Raw genomic sequence first — 17,112 nt, forward strand, 5'->3', positions numbered from 1 at the left:
ACAACCATCAAAGTTAAGTATTTTGAGGGTTGCACTTACTTACTTAACGCAAAACGGGGTCAACGTGTGGTCTGCGGTGGTCTGTCGTTCGAACAAGCAAACGACAGTTTGAACAAGCATACGAATTTGAACGAGCAGACGACAGTTTTAACGATCAGACGGCCTTCTGAACGTGAAGTCACATTTAACATGGTCCGCGGGTGATCCGAAGAAATCTACAGTTTTCCTTCGCTCATATTGAAAGAAAACAAATAATTCTGACGATCTCAAGCATACGTGAATTCAACCCAAAGTGCTTAGAGCACAAGCAATAGTGTACCGCCAGTGTCTCCGTTTTTCTTTTTCACAGCACCTATCCACGTTATCGCATGAACCGAGCATGCAGAAAACACACGAAAACTGGCCTTTACAGCTTCCCGGCTTTTTTCGTAGAGCCCTAGTCGCGGCGCTTCAACAAAAATGCTTGTTTTAGTTTGGTTTCTCCCAAAACAAGACAGGAATGCCCGTTCCGCATGGCGACTTCCGCCAATAACACCAGACCGGAAGTGCGGCCGAAGCGCCACCACCGCGGCATGACGTAACAAAGTTGAGTTGGCGCATACGGAATAAGTGGCGCTAACACTTGAAGCACCCTCTTTTGAGTTCTCCAAGCTTGAATGGACCCTCGCGCTTTGGGGCCCGGGGGGATTTATCCAGAATCGTTAACCTGGGAGGATGTTTTTTGGGGTAATTGCCCCAGGTTTGTGTACGAAATTATTGTTCGTGTGTGTGTGTGGGAGGGCGGGGAGAAGGTGTATAAAGCGTTGTTAGCCCCGGCCAGTCAGAGGTTGTGTTAAGGATGCCGGGGAGTTAATTCTTGCTTAGTTCTTCGGCGCTCTTATCTGAAAACGCCGCAGCCTTATGCGCCGAGAAACTGAGGGATACGAGGAAATGAGAAAGCGAGGGTACATGAAAATACCGATTGTTGACTGGAAGGATTAGTGGGTAGACCTAAAGCTAGCTTCCTTTGTCTCCACTGCATTCGTCGAACGGGTTCGATTGTGAAAGCCAAACGCCGGCGTTCCGCGTTCTACGCGTTCGACGAGAGCAGTGGAGACAAAGGAAGCTAGCTTTAGGTCTACTCACTAATCCTTCCAACCGGAGCTCGTCGTTCTGCCGTCTCCTCCGCGCTCTCGTCTCCTCCTCTCCCTCACTTTTTAGGCGCATTGGCTCCGTGCAATTAAATGAGATGCTCTGCATTCGTGACACGCCCTGTGTTTCTTATACTGTCGCTTACTATAAGAACTGGCATCACAAAAAGTATTTACTGTTACCCCTTCTTTTCCCTTTTTTTTTTTGTGTAGGCCAAAGTTCCACATGTACGTGGGGCTCGTTTCAGGAAAACACGAAATCGACCAGCCTATAGTGACCTCGGACAGAGCTGCATTTTATCCAGATTCAACTTACATACCCGATCATTCGGTAATGTTGACGTAGAGGAGCAGAGGGAGTGCCATTTCACATAGTCGGGTTCAGGCTCCGCGAAAGGCACCTCAGGAATTTGTCGTTGAGTGTTTTTACTGATGTAAAGATTTCTTTTCCCGGGTTCATAATCTTTGCTTTTGAACACAGATGAAAACTTACGAAAAAAAGAGGTAACATTTCTCAAAGTTACACCAAAATGGCTCTTTCAGTCGAATGTAGAAATATATATATATATATATTATTTATTCATTTATTTATTTATTTATTTATTTTACCCTCAGGCCAAGGGCGTTACAGAGGAGAGTGCGTCTTAAAAAAAACACAAAAAAAATACACAAAAGCAAAACGGCAGGAGGACTATAGTTGTGTGAAGCAATACCATGTTAGTCAAGGCATTTCTAAAACTCTTACTGTCCACGATTTCGGCAACATCCATGAGAAGGTGATTCCAATACAAAGAGGTGCTGGGAATAAAGGAATGATGATATGCGTTAGTTATGCAGCATGGAATGCCAACTTTGAATCTATGATCGTTCCGTGCTGAAAGATAATGTGTTTTGTTAGTAGCCTTTGCTTGAGAGATGAATTATGATGATATATTTTGTGGAACAAACACAAGCGAGACACTTTTCTGTACATAGAAAGATTAGGCAAGGATAAGCTGGTTTTCATTACGTTTACGCTGGCGGTACTATGGCAATTAGAAAGAATAAAGCGGGAAGCACGATTTTGTACGGATTCCAATTCAGAAATGAGCGATTCAAGACCCGGGGTCTCAGATAGACGCAGCATATTCAAGCTTACTCCGAACAAGGGTTTTGTAAAGAATGAGTTTCAATGACATAGGCGCGAGAAAAAAAGTTTATTTTAAGGTAACCAAGCATGCGATTAGCATTGTTAACGATATGTTCAATATAAGCTTTCGAGGATAAATCACAAGTTATGTGCACACCCAGATACTTATAGGATGGCACATACTCAAGTGGAACGTTATCAATAAAGCAAACAAGTCTTGTTGTGTTAAGACGAGACACACGCATGTATTTACATTTAGCAGTATTTAATTGCATGCACCACAAGCTACGTCAGAGATAGAGTTAGCATCAGACTTAAGGAGAGATATGTCAGAGTCATTAATAACTTCACGATAAATAACACAGTTATATGCAAACAGACTGACAGATGAACATACATTGTTACGTAGGTCGTTAATATAGATAAGAAATAAGAGGGGTACCAGAACAGAGCCCTGGGGAACACTTGAAGTGACTGGTGAAGGTTGGGAATTTCCATCATTGATAGTTACAAACTGCGATCGATTAGTAAGAAACGAGCGTAGCCGTGCAACGACGTTAGGGTCTAAATGAAGTTTGATAAGCTTTTGAATAACGAGGGAGTGAGGGACCTTGTCGAAGGCTTCAGAAAAATCTAGGAAAGTACAGTCTGCCTGAGAGCCGCGGTCAAGAATGGAATGAAGGTCATGGGTAAAACAAGAGCTGAGTCTCACAAGAAAATGATATCTGGAAGCCATGTTGAGCATTACAGGAGTAAGAGTTAGACTCTTAAATTACTCTGTCTCACGTTCCCTTTCTTTGAAAATTTGGTGCAGCTAAAAAAAAACACACCATCATCATCATCATCATTTATTTTCCTTGAGGGCCCCAGGGGGCATTATACAAGGGAGTGAACACAATAAAAACATCAACAAAAATAGTTAATAAAAACACGCTGTAACCTATACTTGTATATCAGAAAGAAAGAGGTTAACGGCTGCAGCAAACTTGTTAGTGTCAGTCATGTTTACAATGAGGTCAGGTAATTAGTTCCAATCGTCAAAAGCAGATGGTAAAGTCGACATTTTATAAGAGACAGATGATGAAGTAATTGAGCGCAGTTTACATGAGTGGTCAAAACGAGGAAAAATACGGTAGGGAGGTGATAGTAGAGAATCTTTTAGATAGTTGTTGTGGTAAAAGATTTTGTGAAGAAGGGTGATACGTGACACCCTTCGACGTAAAGAAAGTAAGGCAAGGTTAGCTGATTTGCGTGATCCTGATATGCTAGTGTATGGGGAGTAGTCAGAGTAAATAAAACGAAGACCTCTGTTTTGAACGGATTCAAGGTTGTTAGTTAGATATGATTGCCATGGTGATCATATGGATGAAGCAAATTCAAGTTTAGATCTGACCAAGGTCGTATAAGCTAGTAGTTTTACTGAAGGTGTAGCTAGTCTGAGGTTACGGCGAAGAAATCCGAGAGTACGGTCAGCATCGGCAGTGACAGCATTTCTGTGAGTAGTCCATGACAGATCAGAGGTCAGGTGAACGCCTAGGTATTTATATGAGGAACAGGTAGCTACTGGGATAGTGGAAAGGTAATAAGAAAAGGATGAAACATGTGAACTGCGGGTGAATGATAGAGATTTGCATTTATTAAAGTTTAAAGTTATTTGCCATTTGTGGCACCACTGAGTTATAAGTGCGAGGTCATTCTGCAAAATTTGATTATCGTGGTTTGAATTAATAGGTCTATAAATTACACAGTCGTCGGCGAACAGATGTAATGAAGAGGAGGTGTTGAGGTAGAGATCATTAATGTATATTAAAAATAAAAGGGGGCCAAGAACGGTTCCCTGGGGGACGCCGGAGGATACAGTGCAGGCGGTAGATTTGGTGTTGTTAATAGATGAGTACTGGGTACGATTAGTGAGGAATTCGGAGATCCATTCGACGACTGAGGGATGGATATTAATATTTCTAAGTTTCAGTAAGAGACGTTGATGAGGGACCCTGTCAAATGCCTTGGAGAAATCAATAAATATGGCGTCAGTTTGCTTATTAGAATCAAAGTTTGAGTAAACGTCAGTAAGAAAAGCTGTTAGTTCCGTTTCGCATGAGTATGACTTGCGAAAGCCGTGCTGATGCTCGAAAAAAAGGCTGTGGGAGTCTAGAAAGTTTACTATGTTAGAATAGAATATATGCTCTAAGAGTTTAGACGACAAACTGGTGAGCGAGATCGGGCGATAGTTGTTGATTAGTTGGCGGTCACCTGCTTTGTAAACGGGGATGACGTTAGCGATTTTCCTATCGCATGGAATTTCAGAAAGCAAGAGTGGCCGAGTAACTGCGGGATTAGCGCCGAAGTCTGGTGTCTCTCTTTGTCCCGAAGCTCAAGGAGATTTGACCCTATGAAAGAAAGGGCTAGTCCCCGCTTCTCCCCGCTTCTCCCCAACGTAGGAACTCTCGCCTACTTCAGGAGGTGTAAACACTGGATCCTCTCAAAGGAGGCAACAAAACGCAGCACCTGCTATGAAACTCATCTGGTGCTGCGGTAGTTTGTGCTGTACTCGAAGAATCGCGTGCTAAAGGGCAACGCAAAGATTACCTTTTTGCCGTTGCCTTTCCTCACAGAACTTAGAATATGCAGAGCTTCAAAGATTCAAAGATTCAAAGATCGTTCGAGGAACCTATAGTAATTCCCTCAGCGTTTTTATATAAAAAAATGATAAACAAGCGGTGTTGGGAAGTACTCTATGTACATGGAGCTTAAAGTACTACTGTTTAGAAAAACTGCACTTTGCTTGAAGTAAATTTTCTGAACATGTACTTGTATTTTACGTGGAAAGTAAAACTTCCGACTTCAAAGTGCATACCCCGAAGTTGTAAAAAAAAAAAATGGCGTATCTTCGTGGGAAAGCACGCTCTTTCAAGACGTCATCTGGTCATTTCTCTGAGTGAAGTAATGGCGGCTATAAGACCGATACAAATAAGTGGCTTATAAGTTGATTCTGTCAAATAGCTCGTCAGTGAGAGTAAAACTACTACTCTGTGGCGACTTGACTTTATACAATATTTGCTGCCATTCCCGTAAAAAAACTGATGAACCTCTGATTACCTCTGGAGCCATGCGTAACAGTTAAAAAAAACACTGAGAATGAAAGGGCATCATGAAACATTTTGTTAAAAGCGCTGGTACTTTACCTTGAAATATATTGTATTTATATACGTTACTTCAAGTACATTGCACCCGGTGTACTTACTACTTTACTTGAAGTATATAACATCTAATTTACTTAGTACATTACGCAACACTGCAAACAAGCAAACACTGTTTAAAAATCAAGCTGAGGCAGTGCTAAACCTCAAAATCGAAATGACACATTTGCAGTACATCATTGACCGAACAAACAAGAGAGAACAAAACAATCTGGCACGCAGTAGCAGAACAAGCTATTAAAGTATTTCTTTGAAAAAAAAAAAAAAAAAAAAACAGCACGATTGATATTTGGCTAGCAAAATTTCACTAAAGGATCAAAGCCTATGTACTTTGTTTTTACCATAACAAAAACATTTAAAAGTAACTTCAAAGTAACTTCAAAAGTAATTCGCTACTTTTTTACGGTAATTAGTAATTTTCTCAATTAGCTTCCATTTGAGTAATTTCTACTCTACTCAAATTACTTTTGAGGTAAATACTCAGTAACTTATCTTAATTACTTTTTTTAGTAACTTGTACATGTCTGATATATATATATATATATATAGACAAAGAAAATATAGCGTAGGATGCCGAAGACTATAAAGTAATAAAGTCGCACTTCGAAACGTTGTTGGAGTTTTAAAGCATTTAGTGAATCGACGTTTCGGCCTGAGACAGGCCTTCTTTATATATATATATATATATATATATATATATATATATATATATATATATATATATATATATATATATATATATATATTGTATTCTTTCTTGTGGCTGTTGTACTAAACTAATAAATTCAAAAATCTATGCGCGCAGTTTGGGGGAGGGGGGGGGGGGGGGGGGTTCCGTTTCCGTATATTTTACTGTGAGCGACGGATACTACTGAAATAAAGATGCGGGCTTTTAATTCCAGTCTTGCGATAAAAGAAGACACTTCATTCTCAAGGCCAAAACAGCGTCACGTGAATCTGTGGCTCCATTTCTTTGTTTTAATACAGGGCATTTTATTTCTTATTAATTCTCAGGTAACAGGTTTGTCTTTTATGAGGTGGCGCTTGCCAGGATACCCTTGCATTCCTCCCCACATCTTGACGCAGCAAGTGGAGCGTCGATTTTTCTTACTTTCTAGTTCGCTATTTAATTTAAGCATATAAAAACACAAAAACCGTGTCATAAAAAAAACGGAAGTTTAAACGTCTGCCTTTGTCACTATGCTCGTTTTCACCTCAAAAACCGTAATAAAAAAATAAAAAAAAAGTCCGTCTCTTTTAAAATGGAAGCTTGGGGGTGTCGGTGAGGCATGATTACCTAAAACGTACAGCGAAACAGAAGGGACGTGTAGCGTAAACTAATCTACATACCGTAAACATGCTAAAAAAATGAAAAACGTTTACAACTCCCTGTAATGCCGAATCAGAGCGCAGCTCTTGAGAAGGAGGAGGGGAGTACGGAGGGGACGGTATGCCCCTCCTCCTCCTTCCTCCCTCTCCTCCTCTCTCCCGCGCGGTGCATTATGGAAAACGTCCCATAATGCAACGCGCGCGTCACCGCGGTGCATTTGGTGCATTATGGGACGTTTCCCATAATGCACCGCGCAGTGCCGAAACATCACCGAGCCGAGACGTCCGCGGGGTGCATCATCGGAAACGTCCCATAATGCACCACGGTGATGTTTCGGCACGGTGACGTTTTGGCAGGATGCCGAAACGCCGCTTCCGAGACGTCACCGATGACCCTCGTGACGTCTCGAGAGACGTCACGACCAACGTTATTCGATTACCTCAGTTGTGGAACTCCCGCGGAGGGGGGTACCCCTCCTCACTCACTTCAATCCGCCAAGCGTCGTTCGAAGCGCCATCTATATTTTCGTTTCATAACTATGCGTTCCGAAGAGCCCAGCTGAAGCGCCAAATGGCGATCACAACGCCGCCATTTACCCTGCAGCGGTCGCTCGAGGAACAGCACCTTACATCTATTTTGGCTTCAATCGGCCAGGAGCCGAAACAGATACAGTGGAAAGGGTTACAGAGATACCACACCCGACTCCCCCGCGGACGCGCCGCGAATTCTCCCCGAAGTTAATATGAGCCTAGGTCGGGACGCGCTACCTGAAATTATCACTGAGGCATAGTTGTATGAAAAATATATTATTGTGCCGCAAAACCTAGCAAACTACAGATTTTAGAAAACATCACGCGCCCCCCATTTTGTACTAAACTCCAATAAAAGGTACTACAAAGAGAGTTTTTTTTTCGTTGGTTTTTACGTTTCTAGTAACGTTGAAAGGTACGTCTCCTGATTCAGTTACCAAAGCAGCCGTCTGGCGGCGCGTCGAGCGACGCTCGGCGAGTCGTGGTGAGTGAGGGGGAGTACTGTTCGTGCATGCGGCGTCTATGAGCAGTTCCGTAACTGAGCTAACCTAATAACGTTGGTTACGACGGTCCCGCGCGTTGCATTATGGGACGTTTCCCATAATGCACCGCGTGGTTACGGCGACACCGCTAAAGCCGGAAACGGGCGCCTAAGAGCTGCGCTCTAAAAATCACGCGTGGCTTTTTTCGACCTTAAAAACGCGATCAAACACCGCGACACGCCACTTTTCCTAAACATCTTGGATGTTTGGTCGCGTTTCTGATGGGCCTCGAGATGGAAGCGTGGAAGCGTGCGTTCGTTTATCCATGGTTCTCTATGAGTCACGTGGTGATTCCCTCTGTTCACAATGCCAGTGGAGACAAAGCATCCACACTAATGGCACAGAGCCCGGGCAAGGGTACAGAGCACGAGCCCTTAGCAGTTGAGTAGTGCGCGAGCGCTGCACAGTCGCCTCTCATGGCCTCGGCCTCCGCGTGCGCAGCATTCATTTTGCTCCAAGTAAGTGTAAAACAAAGCGTACTCCTGCTTTTCACCACACGATCGAATCTCGAGGCGAATAGGATGCTTAGTTAGATTGAGTTGGCGCTATATCAAAACTATCTAAAAAATAAAAACGCAGTTAACGTTATAGTTACTAAGGTCCGTTAAAGTGAATTCGGCGTGATCCCATTTTTTTTTTCTATTTTTTCTACACGTGATTGGTTTAGTTGGTGGTAACAAACGCACAAAGACAAGGAGAATTGTGACAACGCACTTTTGGCGGGGCTTGATTGGCGGCATCGGATCGTAGTTTTGACTGCGTTATGTCTTAACCAGAAAAATTGAGTATAACTGAACTTTAATTGGAGAAAAAAAAACATACATGCCTTCTTATCACAATGATGGCGCAACGTGTTTGAATTTCTGGTGTGATCGGTGCAATGACGGAGAGCTGGTGCATCTGGTATCACTAGAGAACTTAACATTAAAACCCTAAAAAAATATAAAAAGTCTCCTTCTGTAAAGTTTTTTTTTTATCATGATCTGTCATTGTAGCGCATTATTTGTAGGGAAAGAACGAGCGGGTTGGTATGGATAGTAAACTTGAGGAAGGAAACGAGAAAGGACGGACAAACACAAACTTCCTTTTCTTTTCTTTTTTTTCTTTTTTCTGGACTTATTCCCGGGCGCTTTTAAGCCGTGGTCCCACTGCTCATACATCATACAAGAGACATCTGTGGACACTGTCTGAATCGTGTTGGATAAAACTGTTTGCAGACATGTTGGAAGCGTATGAAGCAAGCGTGGTACCTCGAACTTGAGGTGCGTTGTATATGAGCAGTGCGACCGGGCAGTGCTGCGATATACAGACTACACACCTATCTTTCGATTCTATCGTACTAAATAAAGGTGTCGTCAATATTGTACCGCGGGAGCGTAATATGGAACTTTCCAATCGCGCCATATGCACGAAGGCCGGAAATAGCGCTGGCCTGCGGCCCTTTCCCGGGACAATCTCTAATTAGAAAGTCTTTGGACGGTGCTATCATACAGCGGGGCACTCACCCAAACACGGTCCCGTACTTGTCCTTGAGCGCTTCCACTCCACGATGGCCGTCCTTGGGCATGAACGGCAGGTAACCGACGAAGGGGAGGCCGTAAGGTCCCGGTGGCAGGCCCTTCTTGAAGTTCCTCTTCAGCTGGTCCCAAATGTACTGAACCAGCAGGACCCCGAGTCCCGCGACGCATCCCGTTGCCAGACACTTCCAGACGATGTCCAGCATGGCTCGCTTTCACTCCTCAGTCCCTCACTGAGGACCGTGGAGAGTCTGTCTCCCTGCAGCGGCGTCGGTGGACGACCAAGATTATGTCGGGTCAGCGACAGCCAAACACGAAAATAAACATCGCCCGCGCGAAAGAGCGCTCGCGCGGCAAGGCCGGCTTCCGAGCGCCCTTGAGATAACTGAAAGGCGCCAATAGGAGCAAATGACCCTGCTTTCCTGCGCGCAGCGACAGTTTTCTCGATAAAAGTGCTTCCGACGAAGTTTGCATGTACTGATCGAAGATCGTATCTTCGACCGTAAAACCCATTTGCTTTACCTTTGTCTTTTGTCTCGCAGTCGATGGGCCGCGCGATTCTACTAGAGTGTGCCTCGTTTTCTTTGTGTGTAGCCATAAATGTCTGTCTTCTGACGACAAGAGCTCCCAATAGACTTTCCGGTTTAAACCAAAAAACACTGGTAATCATTCGTCCGCTTTTCAAAGTACAAAAATGGCTAACACCGAAAAACACAGAAAAACAACCCTTGTTCTTAGGCATACAAACTCGATTAAAACGGAATAACGCAGCTTTATTGAAGTTACTGCTCCAGTTATCACTTTTTGTCAAAAACCCTCCCCCCCTCTTAGGCTTGAGCTTTTAGTTTTTCGTGCGATGTTTTCACTCATTATAAACCGTTTTTAGCATCCGTTCAAAACAGGTTGCCAAAATACACAGATATATAAAATATAAATAGACAGGCAAAAAAGATTCGCCGATTTTTGTTGTAAATAAACGCAAGAAAATATACGGAGAGCAAGTCGGCCGCTTCTTGCGCAGGAGTTGCGATGACGTCAAAACGCAGCCAGAAAACGTAAAAGAAAAAGCGAACGTTCTTAAAGGCCTCTGGAGATTATTTATCGCAATTGCATTCAACGCGGAACTGCGGCATGGCCTTCGGGCGAATATACGCGTAATCATACCACAAATAACTTGATCCTTTGTGATATGGCGCGTAGTACGTCGGTGGCACCCACCACGTGGAAAACAAAAAGTAAAAACAAAACAAAAACAAGAGTAAAGTGGATGCCGGAGACGTGCTTCCTCTTATCCACTTCCTGATTCGCGCGATATTGACCTGTAGCTCTCAAGTTTCAAGCAGCGCCCATGGCGAGCAAAATCGATTATTTTTAGGTCGCGTTTCCGTTGTGTGTCGCGTTGCGCTTTTTTTTAAACGCTACGTAGGTTCCCGTAGACAGACGCTAAGTAACGCTGCGAGACGCTAGTTTTACGCCTCTGCATCCTGCATGATTGAACTTATTGTTGGAATGATTAGTCGAACGCGTTCGAATGCGAGAGCCAAACGCCGGATGTCTGCGTTCCGTTTTCTAAAACGTTCCAATGCAAAAGTCAAACGTTGGATGCAGGCGTTTTGTGTTGTAACGCATTCTACGAGTGCAGTGGAGATGAAGGCGTGTTTCAATGTTCAGAACATTGAAAAAAAATTATTCATCAGGGTTTTGTGAAGCGTGTTGAAATCTTCTTAATGAGGTTTCTCATTAACAAGTTTTTAGCATGCTTCATTGCATACAAGCATGCACAAAGCTGGTATAATTTGTCTAAGGTAAAATGATATCCTAATAAGGTCCACTGCTTCGACTTGATTTAAATAAATGTTTCTTATAGCTGTGCATGGAAGTGGAAGTTAGATTTTAATCCTAAGTTGTGGTCCTGGAGAAAAGACTGACCGATGCTGCCAGAGTGTTTTCCGAAAGCCAAGAAAATTAATCAACACTCTTGGACAATATGAACTACTTGCGGCGCAACATAGGACACAAACTAATAAATGAGTTAGGTGTGGAAGCAGTTTTCAACACTTTCTATCAATTCTCTGTACATGGTGTACATTGGCATCTCTGCCTAACAGGGCAGAATGTTTAGTTAGGAGACATTGTCTCTTGCCACTTTCGTTGCGAAGGATATAGCCCCAAAGATTGCATACCACGGGCCATAAGTGCCAACTCAAAAATCATATCTTCAAAAAACCATACCCAAGATCACGCTCGGTGACGGTGTAAATTGTGTTTTGTATGTGAATTTGCCTGAGGACCTTCAAACCAAACAACCTGCCGAGAAAAATGTGTCACTTGAAAAATCGAGAACACTGCTGCTGTTACAAAGAAGCAAGAATGCGCCAGTGTTTTTAAAAAAACGTTTCTGCACTTAATTAAGTCACGCAATCCACTGCTTGAGCAGGCACTCTAAATCAAATTTGAGATAAAGTGAAATGAACGCCAGCCTTTTACTTACTCCCCGAAATGGTCCTACTGCGGTTCCTTTATTAGTATGCATGTATCAATTACATTTTTGGATCTCTCTGGCCTATATTTCGTGAATTGCTCCACCTTCTTTGTTGTTCGGTTTCTTCAATGTTATTAGCGCGGGTGCTCCTTGATTACAGGTGTCGAATGAGGTTTGTTTCGCGATAAAATGTAAAGCGCGCTAGAAATAAGGACGAAAAAGAGAGGACACATACGGACAGGCAAGCGCTATAGCAAAATGATTCGTTGGCCTCGGTGGTTAAACAATACGAAAATAAAAAGCTAAATTCTTTTTTTGTTGGCCTAGTTGGTTAAACATTACGAAAATAAAACGCGAAAGACAAGGACAAGAGGGAGACTACACAGGACCTGTGTAGTGTCCCTCTTGTCCCCGTCTTTCGCGCTCTTTATTTTCGACAAGCGCTTCATGGCAGCTGGGCTTTAACTAAAACTTGAGACAACACCCTTCCCCTGCTGCACATGCGCCATGTTTTATTTGTGTCAGAAATAATTATCTTTGTACACTTCTTTTTGTAGGTGCCACTGGAGAGCTACAAGCCACTGCACCCTACAGTTACACTAACCTTGAAGGGACCTTCATTTTTGCTGGCAGCGAAGCTGAGGTTGTTCGACTTTTGACTGTCACTCTGGAGCTCGCCCTAATTTTGTGTCTTCTCACGTATTGCATCAGGAACCTTGAATACCCGTATGCGTTTTCGAAAATGCTTACTCCTACAAATAATGACTGTGCCGGGCGGGCCTGTGCCTAATCGGGTCATTCGAAGGCGTTAAAAGTGCCTATTGGCACTGTTGCAAAAGGACGTTTCCGGATGAAAGGTCAAAGGCTGAGTGATACATTTTGTTTGCCTTTAGAAATAACCAACGATTATCCTACGCGAGAAACATTTTTTATGCAATAGCTTTGCCCCTTTTTGGCTGTTTTATTGTAAAGATTTAAAATTCGTTTGTCCCTGTTGCCAGTAAGGCCTTTATTATATGTTCTGAGCTGACTTTACCAATAAAACTGTTCACTATTCATCTTTTTTTGCAATGTGATTCATAATTTTGGCGGAAAGGCCCAGGAAGCTGTAGAGTACAAGTTTGATAGGTAATGATTGTTGCATTTGCTGTCATGTTTTGAATACCTTCTTTATTAAAGATCTTCACTATTCAATTCAGAGTAATACATTTAGAGAAAAAATATAACATTTTCTGTGACGCCACAAATTATGGTGAAAGTTTGGTAAAACACTACTTCGAGAAATATGTTTTTTTTTTTGTTTTTTTTTTGACAAAGCTGATTTATTATTTAGGGGCTGTGTTATAAGTATATTTTTTTTCAAATGAGGTCTGAATTATGCTTAAAAAAAACAGTCAATTAAAATCGAGGGAGCTTTGTCAAGATAGCCTATTTTTGTAAAGCATTATGTCATCAAAGTTTCACCATATATTTATGTGTTGTGGAAGAAAAATAATTATGTAACCTTTCAGTTTGTTGCACCGTTTAAAGGTTACAACTAATGGTAAACAGTAAAAGCATACAATGTAACCTCTAAAACATCTGAACCGTGTATACCTGTACTAAAGGTTGCAGCGCTGTAGGTTACAATGTACCTTATAAAATAAAGGTATACTAAAATTTGAAAACGTGAACCTATAGCAAGGGTTACTGAGCTTAGAGTGTACCCCTAAACCGTTGCAACCAAAGCTCGGGGTTCTTCCGCCCAAGCGCTCTCTCCTCTCCTCGTCTCCCTCTCGACGGATACGTGTTCTAATTTACCGTTTCTGCAGTAAATATCCGCACGACAAGAGAAGATTGGTAATGAGCGGAGAGAAGAGGACAAAAGATATTCCTAGAAGAGTGTCGAAACAGGCATACGCGTGTGTGTGTGTGTGTGTGCATCCGTGCGTGGTCGCGTGTGTGTGTATGTGCAGTTCGTCTGTGTACGCGTGTGCGTACATTACGTGAGCGTGTGTGTCTGCGCGTTTTTCCGCAAACAAAATAGATAAACGAAAAAAATATAGACAATTGTCTGCTTGTCTTTTGATCTCTCTTTATTTTAGAATAGTTTCTATTAGCTGATTTTCTGAAAACGCGCTTTCTACGTGACTTGTGCGCTTTCTTATTAGACGCGACCGCCGGCCATATGGCTCACTTTCCGTCAAAAGTGAAGGCGGGATGCTTCGAGAAGTCTCGCATAAAAGCAATACCTTTTGTTTAGCTGTAATGTTACAGCCAATATTAATACTTTTTAATGGTAAATTTACACGAGCCTCCCCCAAACTTTTCAGTAACTATTGCAGTCTCGCATCTGCAAAAAAAAAAAAATATCTGAAATTTATTATTTTGTTTCTTAAAGGCAAATTAGTAGAAAAAAATGTTCCGGAAACGTACGAAAACACGATCGGACGGATCAAACCACTCTCTTTCCGGTAAGGGCCGAAGTAGGTTCTCCCCATGCGTAATTTTTATAATATAAGCATTTTTCAGATCCTCAGATCTACGCTCTGTCGCCTAACGGAAGTATCCTTCTGGTTCGACGGGGAACTCGAGGGAGACACGGGGGGGGGGGGGGGGGGGGGTGAAAACCGCACCACGGCCTCCTACAAGGCCGGATCACGGAGTTTCACACGTCACGTATTGGAGGCCGGCGCGGGACACAGGCACGAGTGCGTGCCGCGTCAGCGTTCGGCTGAGACTTGCCACCAATCAGTGAGGACGTGTCTCCAACCTGTGCCTGCGATTGCCTTCGGTATGTAAAGTAAAACTCTGGACTTTTTTTTACGTATACTTCATAGCCGACGTTCAGGGCCTATAGAGCTAATTAAGTAACGCCGAAAACACGACGGCACAGTGTTCGCTGTCTTGGCGAGCTTATCCACTGGCTCATCCGAGCAAGCACAAAAGGTACGCAATGACTCTGCGTTTCGGTTCGTGTGTATGCGTATGCGTTCGTGTCTTTTCTAGGTTTTGACAGAGCTCCGACTTAAGACGAAACGAGGCGTAGGATTCGTTGGTCATAGTCCCAAGTCCAACTACGGTTGGAAAAGCGTGGTCTGAACGGCGCCGGCTCGGGCCAGGAAGCGAGTGTGGTCAAGGTTCGCTCGCATTTCTCGCGAACGCCGGGAGATGGCGGAGCGTGTAAGCGGTCGACGAAAGCCAATCAAAGAGCCGTCTTTATTTACGCACACGTTTACAAGGTCACCGCCGCGCATGGCCGCGCATGCGCGAAGGACCCAGACCGACAACGCTGCCACCGGAAGACGCGCGAAGCTCGAGCAATCTTTTTGCGTATAGGCTGGCCTTGTTCAAATACCTCAATCTCCTTCCCCCGTTGTCTGAACAATATCGAGTCACAAGCAGAGATGAGGATCGTGAGTTTTGAGTGGCCAGCAAACAAAAGACCGGTATAATCTACGTGCCTTGACAAGCGAATTTCGAAAACAAGCCTCAGTCGAAGTGAAAAAATAAAATAGTAATGGCAATTGTTTCATAAAAGTAATAAATTTTCTGTTACCCCCCCTTCCATTTTACAACAGCAAGTTTACTAGAAAATGTATAGTAGAAATAAAGAATTACTTTTACAAAAAAAAAAAAAAAAAGATAAAACCTGCGCGGCGATAAACGAAGTTTGGCAAAGAAAGTCCAGCAGAAGATTTTCAAGAGACATAATGAAACGCCAAATCATCTATTAATGACGGTTTTATGAATAAGTAACCAGTTATAGTCTAAATTTACACAATGATAGATCCAAGTTACAACTTAGCTCGCTGAATGCACGAAACGTAAGTAAATTGGCATTCTTTCTTCGCTGTTGCTTGCATAGAACCTGCGCGACGTCGGTAGCTTAGAAGACATCTTGTAAATCCTGAGATGGGGAACGATAAAAAAACGGACGGCCCAACAACCCAACGGACGACCCAACAACAGAGCGATGCTGTTTCTGAAAAATAGAACCCGGTGGTGCGGCAGGTTCATTAAAAAAAAAAAAAAAAAAACACGTCAGGAATCTGTAGTACGTGATTTTCATTCCGAATATCGTTTTGAAGCTTGATAGCGCTAATTTGAAAACAGGTTCTGGCGATAGAAAGATATTGATTACACACGTGGAATATATCGGTAGAAATCAAGAACTTTTGAGAAATAGAGCTACGTGGTATAGATAGAAGGGATCTAAAATTTGTTTCAAATGACTATAATGAAAATGTTGATATCCTTGAACGTGTGTCAAAATAAAAGTACCAACCATTTTGTCCTATTACCAGCACTCAAAGTATCGATAAATTCACCTGGGACCATTTTGTCCGGGTTGGCACTTGGGACCTTTTTATCCGGGACTATTTTGTCCAGGACCATTTTGTCCGGGACCATTTTGACCGGGATCATCCTGACCGGGACCATTTTGTCCTACACACGTTCGTCTGCGTACGCGTGTGCGTGCAGTACGTGTGCGTGTGTGTCTGCGTGTTTTTCCACAAAAAAAAAATAGCCTAAATGAAAAAATATAGACAGTTGTTTTCTTGTCTTTTGATCACTCTTTATTTTAGAATAGTTTCTATAAGCTGATTTTCTGAAAACGCGCTTTCGACGTGACTTGTGCGCTTTCTGATCAGACGCGGCAAAAAAAAAAAAAACTTAGCTTTACTATCATGTTTTTTAAACGCAAATTAGTATTAAAAAATGCTTCGGAAACGCACGGAAACACGCACGCACGGATCAAATCACTCTCTTACTCTCTCACAGCTTAGAAGCTCACGCACACACATACTCCAGTATGGTCGACTAAAAAGCAGTCCTAAATATCCCCAATAGAGAGACACCATATCCATTGAAGGAAAGTTGAACAACATCGCGCACACTCCCGCTAACGGGCGCGACTTTAGTTAGCGAAACAAAGAAATGTTACACAGAACGACTCAACTGAACGGACGGCATGAGAGCTATTCCAAAATACGACACACCAACCTGCCTACGGCGATACAGATTGACGGATGTTTCAATCCAGAAAGGTCCAAACGACGATCAGCTTGGTCCTCGGGCGCAGCCACAGCAAACAGGTCGCGCAACTGGCATATGCGCAACTACGTGGGGGGGTCTTGCCCATCGCGTCCGAGGGGTGGTCGCCCTAAGGTTTAGACCACGTGAGGATCAAAATCTAGTATCCGAAAACAAACAACTTATCGGCCAGAGCCCGAGGCAACGAGCTCGGGAACCTATCGCGGGGTCACCAC

The 17,112-nt window shown here is 43.1% G+C and overlaps 1 protein-coding gene across 2 annotated transcripts in view; it reads right to left on the minus strand.

The window, feature by feature from the left end:
• LOC115333144 (cytochrome P450 2J4) overlaps positions 1 to 16,907 on the minus strand; it is a 31,307-nt gene extending 14,400 nt beyond the window's left edge. Inside the window, exons 1-2 of one of the 2 annotated variants that reach the window (XM_040207951.3) lie at positions 16,847 to 16,907; positions 9,367 to 9,637 (exon numbers count right to left, since the gene is read on the minus strand). In XM_040207951.3, coding sequence (XP_040063885.1) covers positions 9,367 to 9,584 — 218 coding nt within the window. In that variant the 5' untranslated portion in view covers positions 9,585 to 9,637; positions 16,847 to 16,907. Of the gene's footprint in view, positions 1 to 9,366; positions 9,769 to 16,846 lie in introns of those variants that run through there. The other variant, XM_029995727.3, reaches the window with a different exon arrangement.
• Positions 16,908 to 17,112: the final 205 nt, after the last annotated feature.

The sequence above is a fragment of the Ixodes scapularis genome, unplaced genomic scaffold (genome assembly GCF_016920785.2).
Source record: "Ixodes scapularis isolate PalLabHiFi unplaced genomic scaffold, ASM1692078v2 PGA_scaffold2__306_contigs__length_199485367, whole genome shotgun sequence".
NCBI classification, from domain to species: Eukaryota; Metazoa; Arthropoda; class Arachnida; order Ixodida; family Ixodidae; genus Ixodes; species Ixodes scapularis.